The sequence below is a fragment of the Ovis aries genome, chromosome 3 (genome assembly GCF_016772045.2).
Source record: "Ovis aries strain OAR_USU_Benz2616 breed Rambouillet chromosome 3, ARS-UI_Ramb_v3.0, whole genome shotgun sequence".
Lineage (NCBI taxonomy): Eukaryota > Metazoa > Chordata > Mammalia > Artiodactyla > Bovidae > Ovis > Ovis aries.
Window position 1 is genome coordinate 93,372,495 of NC_056056.1, and position 17,045 is coordinate 93,389,539.

Consider the following 17,045-nt stretch of genomic DNA (forward strand, 5'->3'; position numbering starts at 1 on the left):
TGTCAACTTCTGAAGCTCTGGGACCCTGCCACTCATGTATTCATTCTTTGCTCATGCATCCCTCCCTTCCCCAGCAGTGGTCACAGATGCCCCCTCAGTGCCAAGGGGGAACCAGACACAGTCTCTTCTATTCTAGGGGTCCACAGATTAAGACCTCTTTTCTCCTTTTCTTCCAGGGATTCGAGTGGGACCTCAAGGGTATCCCCCTGGACCAGGGCTCCGAGCTTCTTGTGGTGGTCAAAGATCATGAGACGATGGGGAGGAACAGGTGAGGCCATGGTGAGGGGGGCTCTGTGACCTGTGGGTTTGTGTGGGTAGGGTCGTGGCAGATGCCGATTCCGGAATCTGGACTCTGGAGAGCTAGAGTTTAGTGAAGACCTGCCACTCATGGGCCTGGCCCAGAGGAGGAGACGGGAGGCTTGACTGCAGCATCAGAAACTCAGCTGGGGGTGAATTGGCAGGGAAGGAAGATGGGCTAGAGTCAGATGTGAGTGTGTTTCCCAGGACAGCCTGTGCCCCAGGGAGCAGGGAAGAGAAAGCTCTCTGGGTCCTGCTGCAGCCCCGAGGTGCCTGGCACGGCCCTCTCTCCCCACCCACTGCGGGAGACGGATGCACAAAGCAGCCACTGGCGGGAGCGCTCCAGGAGGGCTTCATGCAAGAGGTGGGACTCGAGGTGAGAGTTGTGGTTTAGAAGTCAGAACAGTGATAACGGTCTGCACTGACTGCCTGCCGTCCTGTGGCAGTGTTTTCTGATGTCATTTCACGTGTCGGTTTGTAGTGGGGAGGGTCCCAGGCAGGGCACATAGGAGGAGCAGAGTTCGAGGTTTTGTGTGGTTATAGTAGGCTCTTTGGCAGATGGTGGGTCCTTCCTCTTGTACTGAGCTCCTGGCCTTTCGTGTGCTAGTGATCGGGGTGTGGGGAGTGGGCAGGGCCAGCCGAGCTTGCAGATTGATGGCCCTGTTGATTGTGGGGTGGGGTGGCCTGGGAGATACCAGGTGTGAGGGCACCCAGTACTGAGCCTTAAATATGATGGTGGGGGTTCAGCAGCCCCTACTGGGTCTGACGGTGCCGGCAGGAGTGGGTTCCTGCTCTTGGTGCCATTTGCCGAGGTCCGGACCCAAGGATCAGACATGGGCTTGCTGTTTTGTGACCTGCTGACAGTGGAACTTTTGTTCGGGAACTGGGTGAGCTGGTGTCTGGGCCTGGCTGTCTTTCCCTGGGGTGGGGGAGGGGAGAAGGGTGGAGGGAAGATTCTGATCTGGGGAAGGCCGACAAGGGTCTCAGGCTGCAAAATATCCGGGAAGTTTGAAATCTTAAAAAGGTTGGAAAAAACCCAACTGCCACACTCTGCGGATCTGCTGGCCGTGAGTGCAGAGCTTGGTACGTGTGGGGAGGACAGGGGTGCTTTCAATGCGCCCTCCCAAGGTAGGGCTGCAAGTGTGGGGTCCAGGGCGTCTTGGGTCCATATTGTCCAGTCTCGACGTCAGCAACCCCCACCTGCACAGGAGCAGGGTCTGGAATTAGTTCACACTAAACTACTCCAACACAGTCGTTTTGTGGGAAAAAGGCAGCTTCTGACAAGTATGGATGGTGGGCCAGCGGGTGAGGGAGGAGCAGTGCTGGACTCCAGGTCGTCATGGAAGGCTTCTTGGAGAAGGGCCACACAGGCTGAGTCGGAGGCCAGGGTCGGCTTTAGAGAGGGGAGGAATGGAGGGCCTCCCGCTGTTCTGCCTCGGAGGGCCGTGGGATAAGGCCTTACAGGTGGGGCTGAGTCACACAACTTGTGCCACCCAGTGAGAGGGGAGCAGGGGGCCCGACTGGGAAGGGGCCTCCAGCATCAGGCTGAGGATAATAATAGCAAATCCACAACAGCTGATGTTTACCGAGAGCTTAGCCAAGTGTCTGGTCCTATGCTGAGTCTTTACATAAAGGATCTTTTTTAACCGTTAGGGGTTGCTGTTATACTTGTCATTATTACAGCGGGAAATCGAGGCTCCAGGAGGCCGGGTGATTTCCCCTAAGGTTAGTGATGGCAGAGCTGTGATTGAAGGGCGGTTCTTCAACATGGTCAGAATCACGGTGTCCCTGCACCTCTCAGAGTCTCCCGGAAGCCCCAGGCGGGTGCTAGGCCCTCCTGGAAGGAGCTTAGCAAGGCAAAGGCATGCAGAGGAAATGCAGGTTTCATTTTCATGATCATATTCAGCATTTTTCAGACCCCGTGGGGGAGATTTCTAAGACCAGGAAGGCAGCAGGGTTCGAGAACATATTTTTGATCAGTCCAAGAGCCAGGCTGGCCCTCAGGGTGATACCAAGCCAGTGTCACACACGGATCAGATCGGCCTGGCCCTGTGGGCTGGAGGTCACATGAGGGACAGGTTGGGTCATACCTTGGAACCCTTTTGGTGGCCCCTGTGGGTGTCCTTTAGCTCCCAGGGGGAAGTTAGCTCTCTGAAAAACAGTTTCCCCCATGACCAAGTCACTGTGAGGCCAGTGTGCTGGAAATCAGTTCCTCAAACATCAGTCTGCAGAAGACCTAATTGACAAAGCTTTCTAATTTAAACAGAAACTTCTTTCCCATAACTATTTTGATTGTTATTTTTTGAGTTTTACAAACATTTATCTTGATTTTGTATTTCTAGCAGTTAAAAATTATTAATGGGCTTCCCTGGTGGCTCAGCTGGTAAAGAATCCGCCTGCAATGCGGGAGACCTGGGTTTGATCCCTGGGTTGGGAAAATCTCCTGGAGAAGGGAATGGCTACCCACTCCAGTATTCTGGCCTGGAGAATTCCATGGACTATAGAGTACATGGGGTGGCAAAGAGTCGGACATGACTGAGTGACTTTCACTTCACTTCAAAAATTATTGAATTTTAATTCAGCTGAATTTAAAATTACATTCAGAAACACCTGAAGAATTTCAGGAATGATAGAGTTTTGGTTTCATTGTTGGAGCTGTTGCCAGAGTGGGGTATGCAGGCTGGAGAGCAGGTTGACTGGATGGAAGGTGCATGGGGTAAGCCCAGTGGAGTGGCAGAGGGGAGGCAGGTACACACAGGCACTTCTGTCAGGCCCTCATGGTTGGACCACACAGCACATTCACTCTGCTCATGAAATGTGAGAAAAGAATTCCAGATTAAACTTATTAGCATTTCTAAGGCTGTGAAAGTGAGGAACCTTTCCAGGAAGCAACAAGAGCAGCCATGTGACATTTCACATTCTGAAAGATAAAAGGGGAAAAAAATTAGTGAATTCAATTTAATGAACATTTTATGTGAAACACCTACTTACTACCCTCAAGTTGTCAGTGTCTGGTCAGGAAGCAAATAGGGAAATAATGGGTGTTTGGGTGACTGTTGCCATCAGACTGTCCTCAGTGTCAGTGAGGTCCACAGGGTTGTCACGCAGTGGTCCCTTCATCCCTGGCCATCCCGGGTGCTCTCTGAGCCCCACCAGGGTCCTCCTGGGTCTTCTTCCAGCAAAGCCTCTGCCTCCTCTCTGCCTCCTCTGCAGAGGCTCCCTCCGCCTCCTCTCCTTCTGCCAAACCTCCATCCTCTGCCTCCTGCTGTTCCTAGAGTCCCCTCAATGCCTCGCTCATTCTTTCCAGCCCCTCACTTGCACCTCTGTCTCCAAAGGTCTTTGGCTTTGCTCACTTTCCCTCCTGGCCCCTCTCCTTTTATCCCCTCTCTCCTATGACTCTTTCCCCACTTCCACTCTCCTCTCTTTCCGTGTGATTTCTGTGTTCCCCCCGTGGCTGTTGGCAGTTTTGAGTGACCTTGTTGTGCCAAACTGGTCTGCTGGCCTGGAGTGGGGTCTTGGAATCTCTCAGGAGGGAACCTCTCAAGCCAGTTACTATCTCTGGGCCATTCTGCACACCCCACCCCCCCCGAACCAACTGCAAGGGTGGATCAAAACTCTGTGTCCATAAAATCAGATTTCAAATGCAAAAAGGAAGCGTCACTCCTCTGGATGGGAGATACTTGTGCAAACCCAGCTAGGGTGGGTCCTGGACTTGTGTCCCAGGCTGCATTCAACAACTTCCTGTTTATTCTGGGCTTCTCAGAAGGATGTTGGAAGGGAAGCGGACCTTGATCCCTGACCAACTGCTTGACCGCTGAAACACTGAGCCCAGAAGTTCCCAGTCCAGGCTATGAGACACAATAGCATCATTGGCAGTTTTGACACAACACACCAGTGCCTGGCCCCACCTGCAAGTTCTGACTTAATTGGGGCCAGGGCCTGTGCATCATTACGAACTTCCAGGTGTTAGGGAGTAAGAACCAGCCATCTCCACTCTAGACCAGGGCTGCTGGATAGCACCTACTGAGATGATGGAATCATTCTGTGTTGGCTAGTGTAACTGAGGAACTGAATCTTAAGTTTTACTTAATTTAAATCTGAATAGTTCATGTGTGTGTGCTGTGGCTGTTTGCTGTGTTGGACAGTGCAGCTCTAGATTTTTGGAACAGAGCTCCAGCCCTGGGTGCATCTTAGAATGACTTAGGAGCTTTACGATAGATCAGTGTCTGGGCTCTGCAGCAAACTGATTCAAGGAGAAGCTAGAGTCGAGTGCGGGCCTTGGCACTTCTTGAATCTGCACGGGGAGGCCAGTGTGCACCAGGGCTGAGCACCCACTGCATGAGCGCAAGGAATGGCTCTCAGTGTTTTTCATGGATTAACTAAAAAGTAAATATAATTGTTGCCATAGTTTATTGATGTAGTTATTGGTAGAAATGATTACCATACAATAATCATGGGCAAAATTGTTAAGGAAATGAAAAGACTGACTGAAGGAGTCTATTGGTAACTGTAAACATTGGCCTGAGAGAATTAGACTTAACAGAATTCCACAAAAGAAAACTCAAGAATGGGAGAGACCTATAGTTGATAAAGCTTGATAGGTACCAAAAAATGAAAAAAAAAAAAACCCAAAACTTTGCACCAAACCTGTATTGGGAAATGTAAATAGAAAATAATTGTTACCAATGACAATAATTTAGGTAAAATAAAAATGAAGATCGAAAAAAGGAAAGAGTTTAATTGTACTGTATAGAAAATACATCAACAAATTAAATGGGTTTAATTTAATTTGTTCTGAAAAATGCCTTTCCAGTGGAAATTAATTAATGTAGGTGTATTTTTTTAAATTTAAATGTTTGATAAATATAAATCTGGAAGCAAAAGTCTCCATGGGGTCAAAGTATCCACTTGTCAAAACACCAGGGTTACAGAATTCCCTGGTGATCCAGGGGTTAGGATTCTGTGTTTTCCTGTTTTCACTGCTGCGGGTCCAGTTTGACCCCTGATGGGGGAACTAACATCCCACAAGATGAGCGGCACAGCAAAATGAAAAACAAGAAACCTAAAACATTTGTGTTAAAATGATGCTCATCTTGACTACGGTAACTCACTGGCTCCAGGCCTAGCCAGGCCTGGGGTAGGGTGGCCAGATTCAACAGAGAAACATACAGGACAGACAGTTAAGTTTGAATGTCCCAAGTGCTGCATGAGACATACTTATATTAAGAAATTCCCCATTGTTTTTCTGAAATGAAAACTTAACAGGCAGTAGTGCGCTTGATCTGGCAACTATACTCCAGGGGGCCTGTGCACCCAGGCCCTTCAATCAGACGGTAAAGAAGGAGACCCAGGTCGACACCAAGAATCAGCTAGGAGGCACATTACTGTTTTAAGGAAGCGTTCCTTTAGGCGCTCACTATAGCATTTTCTTTGGACAAGCATGATCCACCCCAACCTTTCAGCAACCTGGTGACTCTATAAAGTGGGCCACTGAGGGCTCTCTCAGCCACTCACAGAGCCTTGCCTGCCTTTGTCTGCCCTGCGACCTGGGTTGCCTGTGTGGAGTCTGCCACTGATGGGGGGCGCAGAAGGCAGCTCCCCACGCACAGTGCTCCCGTCCTCCCTTCTCAGCCGCTCCTCCTCCCACCGCCTCGTTGGGCTCCATGAGCTGGTGGAAGGGAACCAGCGCAGACTTTGGGAAGACGTGAAGTCTAGTCACAGCAGCCCTGCTGCCTTGGGCTGGTCCTCACGTCAGGTCCCTGAGCCTCCGTCCCCTCTTCCTTACGCAGCGTTAACTCAAGTGCACAGGCCCATCAGAGGGCCCTGCACAGAGGGCTGCTCCATGAACGGCAGTTGGCACTTCCTCCAGGCACATTTCCTTTTTGTCCCTCTTTGTGCTGCCTCTGGCTGTCCCGGTTGCTTTGAGTCCCACTGCCCCTGCCCTTTCCCATCAAAGGCTCCTCTTAGCTGTCATTGAAAAAGATGCATTCATACTGAAGTGTTGGTGGCAGCCTGTAGCTTAACTTTTGCTTTTTCTTAGAAATGTTGGGGTTGCTGCTTTATTCCCCAGACTCTGCTTAGACCAAAAAGAGAAATGATAAAGGTGAGGGGTTAGGCACCACGATGGGCTGTGAGGAGACATTTTGGGAACGGTGGATCTTCCTGACATAGGTGACTGTCTCCTGTAGGGACGTCGCTGAGTAGGTCTCGGCTCCCTCCTGCCCTGGGTGGAGGTGGAAGGGGTGTCCTGGTGTCTCCTGGGACAATGGGCTTAATCTGTTGAGGGGCAAATGGGGCTTTCCAAGAAGAAGCTGAACATGAGTCAGTCGCGTGCAAGAATGTAAGGAAGGCTGCAGAGGAGCCTAAGGGAGCAGGTCTGGCCAGTGGGTGTCTGCCACTCACCCCTGGAGTGGGTTGATGTGGCTGAGGGGTCCCATCCTGGCAGGAGCAGGTGGTCTTGGTCCCCTAGGTTCTGCATAGCTGAGCAGGGCAGCAGTGGTGGCTGGCACGAGTCAGGGTCGAAGCTTCTCTCAGGAACTCCACGGGCAGCAGTGAGTCTCATCCTGGCACTGCCTGTGACCTGGACCTCTCTGAACCTCTGCTTCCCCATCAGGACAGAGGCAAGAATGCAGAGTTGGTGTGGATGTTTTAACGCCTACCCCATGCTTGGCACATTGAAGGTGCCCAGTGTGTGGTAATAGCAGAATCCATATGGATGCACATAGGAAACCACACCGGCGTGTAAATATTGCAGCAAGCACATGCTGCACGTGGACACGTGCTGTACCTCAGTTGGCACACATTCTTGTATTTATTTAGCTCTGCCAAGTCCTAGTTGTGGACGTTGGAGCTCCCTTGCAGCATGAGGGCTCAGTAGTTCCGCAGCATGTGGAGTATTAGCTTTACCATCGGGGATCAAACTTATGTCCCTGCATTGAAAGGTGGGTTCTTAACCATTGGACCACCCGGGGAAGTCCCTGCACATATTCTTCTGTTTTAAAAAAAATTTACAGAAACCTCACAAGAGTACAAAATTATTTTTAAAAACATAAGCATAAGTAAGCTCCATTCTTCAAAGGTTGTAAAGGAAAAAGTCATGTTCTCTCATTCACTCCTTCCCTTCCCTACAGTGACGTCCACTGTTGATCATTGGGTGCGTGTCTTCTTCATCTGTGAGCATCTGTTTACATACAAGTATATACATTTACTTACACAAAAATGAGTCACACCATGTAAAATGGTCCCCATAGTGTTTTTTGTCATTTTATCGTGGACGCTTTTCCCACGTCAGGGGGTACTGATCAACCCCATTTTCAGTAGTCGTGTTATGTTCCATGGCGTGAGTGTACCATAACTTATCCCATTGTGCCCTTATCGACTGGTTATTCTTTCCTGGTTTTTCACTGAACATCTTTAACCAAATGTTGTTATGTTCTTACACTGTTTTTCCTTTAGGATAGGTCCTTAGAAATGAAATAGCATTTTCATCAGTTCTGACAAATGACTTTTCAAAAAGATGTCCTGGTTTACATCTATCAACAATATAAAAAAAATCAGAGTGGGGAAAAAAGGTCTCTTATAATTTGGGTTTCCTTGATTGCTTGTAAAGTTGGGCATCTTGATTGCCCAGTTGTATTTCTTCACCTCGCGGTTGCCTGTCCTGTTCTGAGGTGCTTGGTTTTTTCTTACTCATTCCTAGTAGTTTGTACACTTGGGATCTTGTCAGGAATATTGACCCCCATTCTGTGTTAAGTGTGGCGGGTATTTTTCTCTCTGTCTTTCTGTTGGTTGCTTTGTCCTGGTGTCTTTCTTACACGGGAATGGATATTCACCCAAATGTGCCTGTGCGCACTGACGTTAAGAAAGGCAAAGAGGCAGTCTGTTTTCGCTAGAAGTTGGGGAAAGTAGGCCTATGTTCCACTTCCAGATTTCAGCGGGCCAGTTGGCTGGCCTCCCGAATCCTTGGGAGGAAGTTGATTTATTTATTTATGACTGCTCCGGGTCTCTGTTGCTGCATGTGAGCTTTCTCTGGTTGCCGCGGGCTTCTCGTGGTGGACTCTCTTGTTGCGGAGCAGGGACTCTAGGCGTGCAGGCTAGTTTCCGTGTGCAGGCTCAGTTGTTGTGACACACGGTCTCAGTCGCTCTGAGGCACGCGGGATCCTTCCGGACTGAGGACTGGACCTGTGTCCCCTGCGTCGGCAGGTGGATACGCAGCCACTGAGCCACCAGGAAAGCCTGGCGGGCAGACTCTTAACCACTGGACTACCAGGGAAGCCTGGGAGGCAGTTTTGAGGCAGGAATGTTTATAGTTCACCATCCTCTTGTTCTCAGCATCCTCGGAAGCATTGACCATATCCCTATTTTCCAAGGATTTTTATAACTATGCATGTTGTCCTGGATTCTATTCAGGATATCCCTGGGTTTCAGAATAGTTTTTCTTTTGTCTTTTTTTGGACTGAAGTGGACAACTATTTAGAGTTAACCCTGGAGCACCCCTGGGAAATCAGATCCTGGCAGGAAGGCCGCCAGAGGCCGGGCAGGCTGGGTGTGTGTGTGTGTGTGTGTAGTATCCGGCTCTTCTCATTTCCTGCCCCTCATGGCGAGGTATGCATGGCTGGAGGGACCACCACTCATGGTGTCTCCTCACCGGTGTCCTCAAACTTCCCCTGAGTCTGTGTGCCTGCGTGTGTGTGTGTGTGTGCGTGTTTGTGTGTATGTGTGTGTCCTGCCAGGTCAGGGGCTATCTGACTTTCCTGTTGTGCTAACTCACTAAATCTAGTGAGGAAGGTGCAGCTGAGTCAGTGATGAATGGGTTTGAGTGGTAATACATATATTTTTAGTTGACATGTCTTTTTCTTAGTTTAAAAGATAAAGAATGAGAAATCGACACATGGAGACCCTTCTCGAGTTTTTCTGGGGAAATAATTTCAAACCCAGAAACATCTCAAAGTAGAACAAAGAACATTCACATACTCTTTACTCAGATTCACTTATTGATAATGCTCTATTGATTTGCTTTATAATATTCTCTCTCTCACTATCTCCTCTCCCTCCTTCCTTTCCTTTTCTCTCTTTCCCACTTGAGGGTAAGTTTTACTCATCATGGCCCTTTATCTTTAAATACTTCCATGTAGAAAAATAAATAAATAAATACTTCCATGTATATTTCCTAAGAGAAGGGATTTTTTTTTTACATAAGTTCAGTAAGTTACCAATTTCAGTAAATTTAACACAGTTGTCTACTTTAATCTACTGTTTGTATTTTAATCCTATCAACTGGCCACAGTATGTCTTTTATAGCACTTCCCCCCTTCTCTTTTCCTGTACAGGATCCCCAGTCTAGACTCTCACACTGAATCTCATCATCATATTTCCATAACCTCTTTTACTCTGGTTCATTTCCACAGTTGTGACAATTTATGTTTTTGAATAATGTGTGTGTATGTGTGCTTAGTTGCTCAGTCATGTCCGACTCTTTGCAACCGCATGGACTGTAGCCCACGAGCTCCTCTGTCCATGGAATTCTGCAGGCACGAATACGGGAGTGGATGGCCGCTTCCTCCTCCAGGGGATCTTCCTGACCCAGGGACTGAACCCAGGTCTCCCGTGTTTCCTGCACTGCAGGTGGATTCTTTACCTACTGAGCCATCCAGGAAGTTTGAATAATATAATACAATACCCCAATTAAAAAATCGAATATTCCTCAAAAAAGAATATTGCTCATTTGGAGTTTGTCTGATGTTGTTCCCATAATTAGATTTATGATCAGATTGGGTTGTGACTCCTGACTGGAATCTGTCATAGTTTATCTCCTGGTTGTGTCATAGTTGTGTTTTGCCTCAGGATCTGGAGATACGTGGGTATCTCTCTTTGGTACTCATTTCAATCACCTGTCAAGGTATTGTCTAATTTTTCCATTGTGTCTTTACTGTTATTTTTTCCTCCTTGAAGCATATTAAGAGACATTTTAATGCTTTGCAAATATCCTGCTCCTCATCAAAATATCCCTCTAGATTTAACATCCACAGGTGCCTCTTGACTGATTCAGTCTTTACCGTGAAGGTTGTGAACTGGTTCTCCATTGCCAGCGCTCCCTTCATAATTTGCCGGTCTGGGCTGTGCAAGCCTTTCCCGTGAGAGGCTGTTGTTTTCCTTTGGACTGCTGCACCTGTTCATTCTTCAGCTCATGGCACCATGGCATAGGGGAGACCTGGAGTACTGATGGGGGATCTGCACCTTTGCAGGTGTGGAGGCCACTTTCAGTGGAAGAGCCTCTCTCTTAGGGTCCCTCAGCCATGCCTGCCACAGGCCTGGCTGCCTCTCTCTGGCTGGCTGGTTTCTCCTGGGGTCTCAGCCAGACCTGTTCCCCACACAGGACCCTTCCCTTCCTGCCTCTCATCAGTTCCCTAGAGGAGGGGCAGGCACTGGGAAGCACCAGGGTCAGTCGAGAGGCAGAGGGGGTGAGAGGAAAGTACATACAGGAGCCTTTACTGTGGTTTCCTCAGAAAAGAAAGGGCTGGGCAGGCTAAGCAGAGAGTGAAGAGGAACTAAAGAGCCCCTTGATGAAAGTGAAAGAGGAGAGTGGAAAAGCTGGTTTAAAACTCAGCATTCAGAAAACTAAGATCATGGCATCTGGTCCCATCACTTCATGGCAAGCAGATGGGGAAACAGTGGAAACAGTGTCAGACTTTATTTTTCTGGGCTCCAAAATCACTGCAGATGGTGACTGCAGCCATGAAATTAAAAGACGCTTACTCCTTGGAAGAAAAACCATGACCAACCTAGGCAGCCTATTAAAAAGCAGAGACATTACTTTGCTGACCAAAGTCTGTCTAGTCAAAGTTATGGTTTTTCCAGTGGTCATGTATGGATGTGAGAGTTGGACCATAAAGAAAGCTGAGCGCTGAAGAATTGATGCTTTTGAACTGTGGTGTTGGAGAAGACTCTTCAGAGTCCCATGGATAGCAAGGAGATCCAACCAGTCCATCCTAAAGGAAATCGATCCTGAATATTTGTTGGAAGGACTGATGCTGAAGCTGAAGCTCCAATACTTTGGTCATCTGATGTGAAGAAATGACTCCTTAGAAAAGACCCTGATGCTGGGAAAGATTGAAGGCAGGAGGAGAAGGGGACGACAGAGGATGACATGGTTGGATGGCATCACCGATTCGATGGACCTGGGTTTGAGCAAGCTCTGGAAGTTGGTGATGGACAGGGAAGCCTGGCATGCTGCAGTCCATGAGGTTGCAAAGAGCTGGACATGACTGAACGACTGAACTGAACTGAGGCAGGGTGAGTGGGTTTAGGAATGGCTGTGGAAGTGAAAATGTTAGTCGCTCAGTCATGTTTGACTCTTTGTAACCCCAAGGAACTGTAGCCCGCCAGGCTCCTCTGTCCATGGGATTCTCCAGGCAAGAATACTGATGTGGATCGAACATGGGTCTCTTGCATTGCAGGCAGATTTTTTAGCATCTGAGCCACCAGGGAAACCCTTAGGGATGGCGGGTCTGAATAATTCCAGTGGGCTGTGGGGTGCTGGGCTGCATGGAGTTTTGTGTGCCTGGTCCTGGGGTTTCAGGGCAGGGGAATGCTGGCTGAGTGGGAGCACTCTGTAGAGGAGTGGTGGGGGTGTGGGCTGTGGACTGGTTGGTTTTCATATGAAAGGTGCAGTTGCCAGTGAGTCCTTTACTGTCTCTAGGAACTGGCCAGCACTGGGAAGGGCAGCCTCTCCAAAGTGAGCAAAGCCTTAGATGTCAAAATATGTCATGAAAATATAGAAAATAAGAAGGCATGATTAATACATCTTGGAATTAGATTTTTTTGAAAAAGATTGAACCATATCAAATTTATAGCCTGGGTTCCTGTTTCCATGGATGAGGCAAACCAAGGATTTTTTTGTGTCTTTCACAATGTGCTCACAGGGCTCTGAGGTATGTCTGCCAGTCCATGACGGGGTCTAAGGCCAGGCCTTTGGAGTCTGGCTCTGTCTGTTATCTGTGTGAAATCAGAAAAGTTAAATGCCCTTCTGAGTCCCAGTTTCCTCATCTGTAAGATAAATTGAACTAACACCAGTGCACTACCCCACCGCGGTGACAGGTATACTTCTAGAGTGCTTGGCAACGTATCTAATATACACTCAGTCAGGAGGCAGGCAGCTCTTAGTAGAATGTAAGTTCCGGGAGGTCAGGCCCAGTATTTTGTCTGATGTTCGAAATAAGTATTTGTTGAATGAATAAATTATAAAATTTAAATAACATTTTTATGCTTCATTTTTAAATTTAATTTTTGAGTTTGTAAAAAAATTTAAGGAGCTATAAATCCAGAAATGATTTTAAAAAGTGCAGTGAAATTCTTCCCTTCGTTTCTCCATCTGCTTCTCATCTTTATCCCATGGTTATAACTTTTTTATTTCTTCTCTATCACTCATATTATTGCTTCAGTTCAGTTCAGTTGCTCAGTCCTGTTCGACTCTTTGCAACCCCATGAACCACAGCACGCCAGGCCTCCCTGTCCATCACCAACTCCTGGAGTTAACTCAGACTCATGTCCATCGAGTCAGTGATGCCATCCAGCCATCTCATCCTCTGTCGTCCCCTTCTCCTCCTGCCCCCAATCCCTCCCAGCATCAGAGTCTTTTCCAATGAGTCAACTCTTCGCATGAGTTGGCCAAAGTACTGGAGTTTCAGCTTTAGCATCATTCCTTCCAAAGAAACCCCAGGATTGATCTCCCTCAGAATGGACTGCTTGGATCTCCTTGCAGTCCAAGGGACTCTCAAGAGTCTTCTCCAACACCACAGTTCAAAAGCATCAATTCTTCAGCACTCAGCTTTCTTCACAGTCCAACTCTCATATCCATACATGACCACTGGAAAACCATAGCCTTGACTAGACGGACCTTAGTTGGCAAAGTAATGTCTCTGCTTTTGAATATGCTATCTAGGTTGGTCATAACTTTTCTTCCAAGGAGTAAGCGTCTTTTAATTTCATGGCTGCAGTCACCATCTGCAGTGATTTTGGAGCCCAAAAAAATAAAGTCTGACTCTGTTTCCACTGTTTCCCATCTATTTCCCATGAAGTGATGGGACCAGATGCCATGATCTTTGTTTTCTGAATGTTGAGCTTTAAGCCAACTTTTTCACTCTCCTCTTTCACTTTCATCAAGAGGCTTTTTAGTTCCTCTTCACTTTCCGCCATAAAGGTGGTGTCATCTGCATATTGCTTAATCACCAGTATAAATTCTGACTTTCCAATTTTTACACAATAGCTAGTATATTTATTTCTTAAAATAGACTTTTTTGTATTGTGGTAAAATATAACATGGACATGGAACAACAGACTGGTTCCAAATAGGAAAAGGAGTACGTCAAGGCTGTATATTGTCACCCTGCTTATTTAACTTATATGCAGAGTACATCATGAGAAACGCTGGGCTGGAGGAAGCACAAGCTGGAATCAAGATTGCTGGGAGAAATATCAATAACCTCAGATATGCAGATGACACCACACTTATGGCAGAAAGTGAAGAAGAACTAAAGAGTTGACTTAAAGCTCAACATTCAGAAAATGAAGATCATGGCATCTGGTCCCATCACTCCATGGGAAATAGACGGGGAAACAGTGGAAACAGTGGCTGGCTATTTTTCTGGGCTCCAAAGTCACTGCAGATGGTGACTGCAGCCATGAAATTAAAAGATGCTTCTTCTTTGGAAGGAAAGTTATGACCAACCTAGACAGCATATTAAAAAGCAGAGACATTACTTTGTCAACAAAGGTCCATCTAGTCAAGGTTATGGTTTTTCCAGTAGTCATGTAAGGATGTGAGAGTTGGACTATAAAGAAAGCTGAGCACCAAAGAATTGATGCCTTTGAACTGTGGTGTTGGAGAAGACTCTTGAGAGTCCCTTGTACTGCAAGGAGATCCAACCAGTCCATCCTAAAGGAGATCAGTCCTGGGTAGTCACTGGAAGGACTGATGCTGAAGCTGGAACTCTAATACTTTGGCCACCTGATGCGAAGAGCTGACTCATTGGAAAAGACCCTGATGCTGGAAAAGATTGAGGGCAGGAGGAGAAGGGGACGACAGAGGATGAGATGGTTGGATGGCATCACCGATTCAATGGACATGAATTTGGGTGGACTCCGGGAGTAGGTGATGGACAGGGAGGCCTGGTATGCTGTGGTTTATGGGGTCACAAAGAGTTGGACATGACTGAGCTACTGAACTGAAGATACAACAATTACCATCTTAACCATTTTAAAGTATATATATAGTTTAGTGATATTAAATACATTAGCATTGTTGTGTAACCATCATCCATCCCTGTAACTCTTTTCATCTGTAAAACTAAAGCTCTATACCCATTAAACAGTAACTTCCCGTTGTCCCCTCCCTCCAGCATCTGGCAACCAGCATTACACTTTCTGACTACTCTAAGTAACAGGTAGCATATTATACACACTTTTTTGAACTTGGTTTTTTATTTAACAATGTATGTTTTAAAAAAATCAATATTAAAAAAAAATTGAAGTATAGGTGATTTACAATGTCATGTTAATGTCTCCTGTGCAGCAAAGGGATGCCGTTTTACATGTATATATATTGTACATCCGTACACACACATACACACACAGACACATATTCTGTCTTTCTAAAATATTCTTTTCCATTATGATTATCATAGGATATTGAATATAATTCTCTGTGCTATTTGGTAGGACCTTGTTGTTTATCCATTCTATATATAAAAGCTTATATCTACTAGCCGCAGCCTCCCATTCGACCTACCCCCAACCCTCTCCCCCTTGGCAACACCAACCTGTTCTCTACATCCATGATTCTATCTCATAGAGAGGTTCATTTGCATCGTAGTTTAGATTCCACATATAAGTGACATCACATGGTAAAAGTGACATCATTCTTTTTCTGACCTACTTCACTTAGCATGAAAGTCTCTAGCTGCGTCCGTGTTGCTGCGAAATGGCTTTATTTCATTTGTAAGGCTTGGTTCCATGTGTGTGCACACCACATCTTTACCCGTTCACCTGCTGATGGACATTCAGGGTGTCTCCCTGTCTTGGCTATTGCGAATACTGCTGCTATGAACAAAAAGGTGCATGTATCTTTTAGAATCATTGTTTTGTCTGGACACATGTCCAGGAGTGGGCTGGCTAGATCATGCAGTAATCTGTATTATCTGTATAATCACACAACATAATTCTGTTTTCAGTTTTCTGAGGTACCTCTATACTGGTTTCCACAGTAGCTATACCAACTTATATTCCCACCAACAGTGTAGGAGATTTCCCTTTACTCCACACTCTTGCCATCAGTTATTTGTAGACTTTTTAATGATAGCTATTCTGACTGATGTGAGGTGGTACCTCATTGTAGTTTTGATTTGCATTTCTCTAATAATTAGCAATGCTGAACATCTTTTCATGTTTCATTTCAGTAGGCCATGTGCCTACTGGCCATCTGTATTTCTTTTTTTTGAGAAATGTCTGTTTAGGTCGTCTGCCCTGGGTCATCAATTGGGTTGTTTGGTCTTTTGTTGTTGAATTGTGTGAACTCTATGTGTATTTTGGAAATTAAGCACTGTTGGTTGCACTGTTTGTAAATATTTTCCCCACTCTGCTGTTTGTCTTTTCGTTTTATTGTTTCCCATAATGTGCAAAAGCTTGACTAGGTCCCACTTGTTTACTTTCGTTTTTATTTCTATTGCCTTGGGAGACTGACCTAAGAAAACACTGGCATGATTTATGTCAGAGAATGTTTTGCCTTTGATCTCGTCTAGGACGTGTATGGTGTCATGTCTTATGTCTTTAAGCCATTTTGAGTTTATTTTTGTGGTGAGAGAGTGTGTTCTAACTTCACTGATTTACCTGTGGCTGTTCAACTTTCCCAACACCACTTGCTGAAGAGACAGTCTTTTTTCCCATTGTTTATTCTTGCCTCGTTTGTCAAATATGAATTGGCCATAGGGGTGTGGGTTTATTTCTGGGCTGTCTATATTCTGTTCCATTGATCCATATGCTTAACAATGTATCTTGAAGAATTTCCATAGATTATAAATCTACATGTAATATTCCTATTATTTTTATAGCTGTGGATAGTGAAGGACAGGGAAGCCTGGCATGCTACGTCCGTGGGGTTGCAAAGAGTCGGACATGACTTAGACTGAACAACAACATCGTTTTCTGTTGTGTGTCTCAACTTACTCATCTTCTGTGCTTGACATTTGGGTTGCCTCCTGTGTTTTGTTCTTATAAACAATGATGTAAAATGGCCCACAGTTTTATTTATTTACTTATTTATTTTAACTTTTATTGGAGTATAGTTGATTTACAGTGTTGTGCTAATTTCAAATGTACAGCATGGTGAGTCATCCACTACATATAATCTACTCTTTTAGATTCTTTTACCATATGTGGCCAGATGTTTTAAAATAAAATTGTTTTGATTTCTTTGTGCTTTGTTAAAATCAACTTACTTGGCCACCTTAATTCTTACCCTCCCACTTAAGGCTCAGACTTGGAGGTCACCGCCTCCCATTTCTGGCAGGACAGTAACCTGCCTGGGTGATGAGTTTGAATGAATTCTTCTTTCATGAGGAAAAGTGTGCCTGTCAACATGGAAGCTGCTTTGGCCTTTCCCTCCCTCCTCCGTGCTGATTCCTGACCTCACTTTCTGTGTTGGGATGGCAGCAGCTCTTTCAGCCCCCAAACTTGAGCCCTCACATTCCAGTAGC

General features: G+C 46.2%; 1 protein-coding gene across 22 annotated transcripts in view; it reads left to right on the forward strand.

Annotated features, from left to right (window-relative positions):
- Nucleotides 1-17,045, forward strand: part of DYSF (dysferlin) — a 225,552-nt gene that overhangs the window by 28,207 nt on the left and 180,300 nt on the right. For all 22 annotated transcript variants that reach the window (XM_042246330.1, XM_060412345.1, XM_004006065.5 and 19 more), the window contains exon 3: nt 177-268. In XM_042246330.1, coding sequence (XP_042102264.1) covers nt 177-268 — 92 coding nt within the window. The remainder of the gene's footprint in view (nt 1-176; nt 269-17,045) is intronic.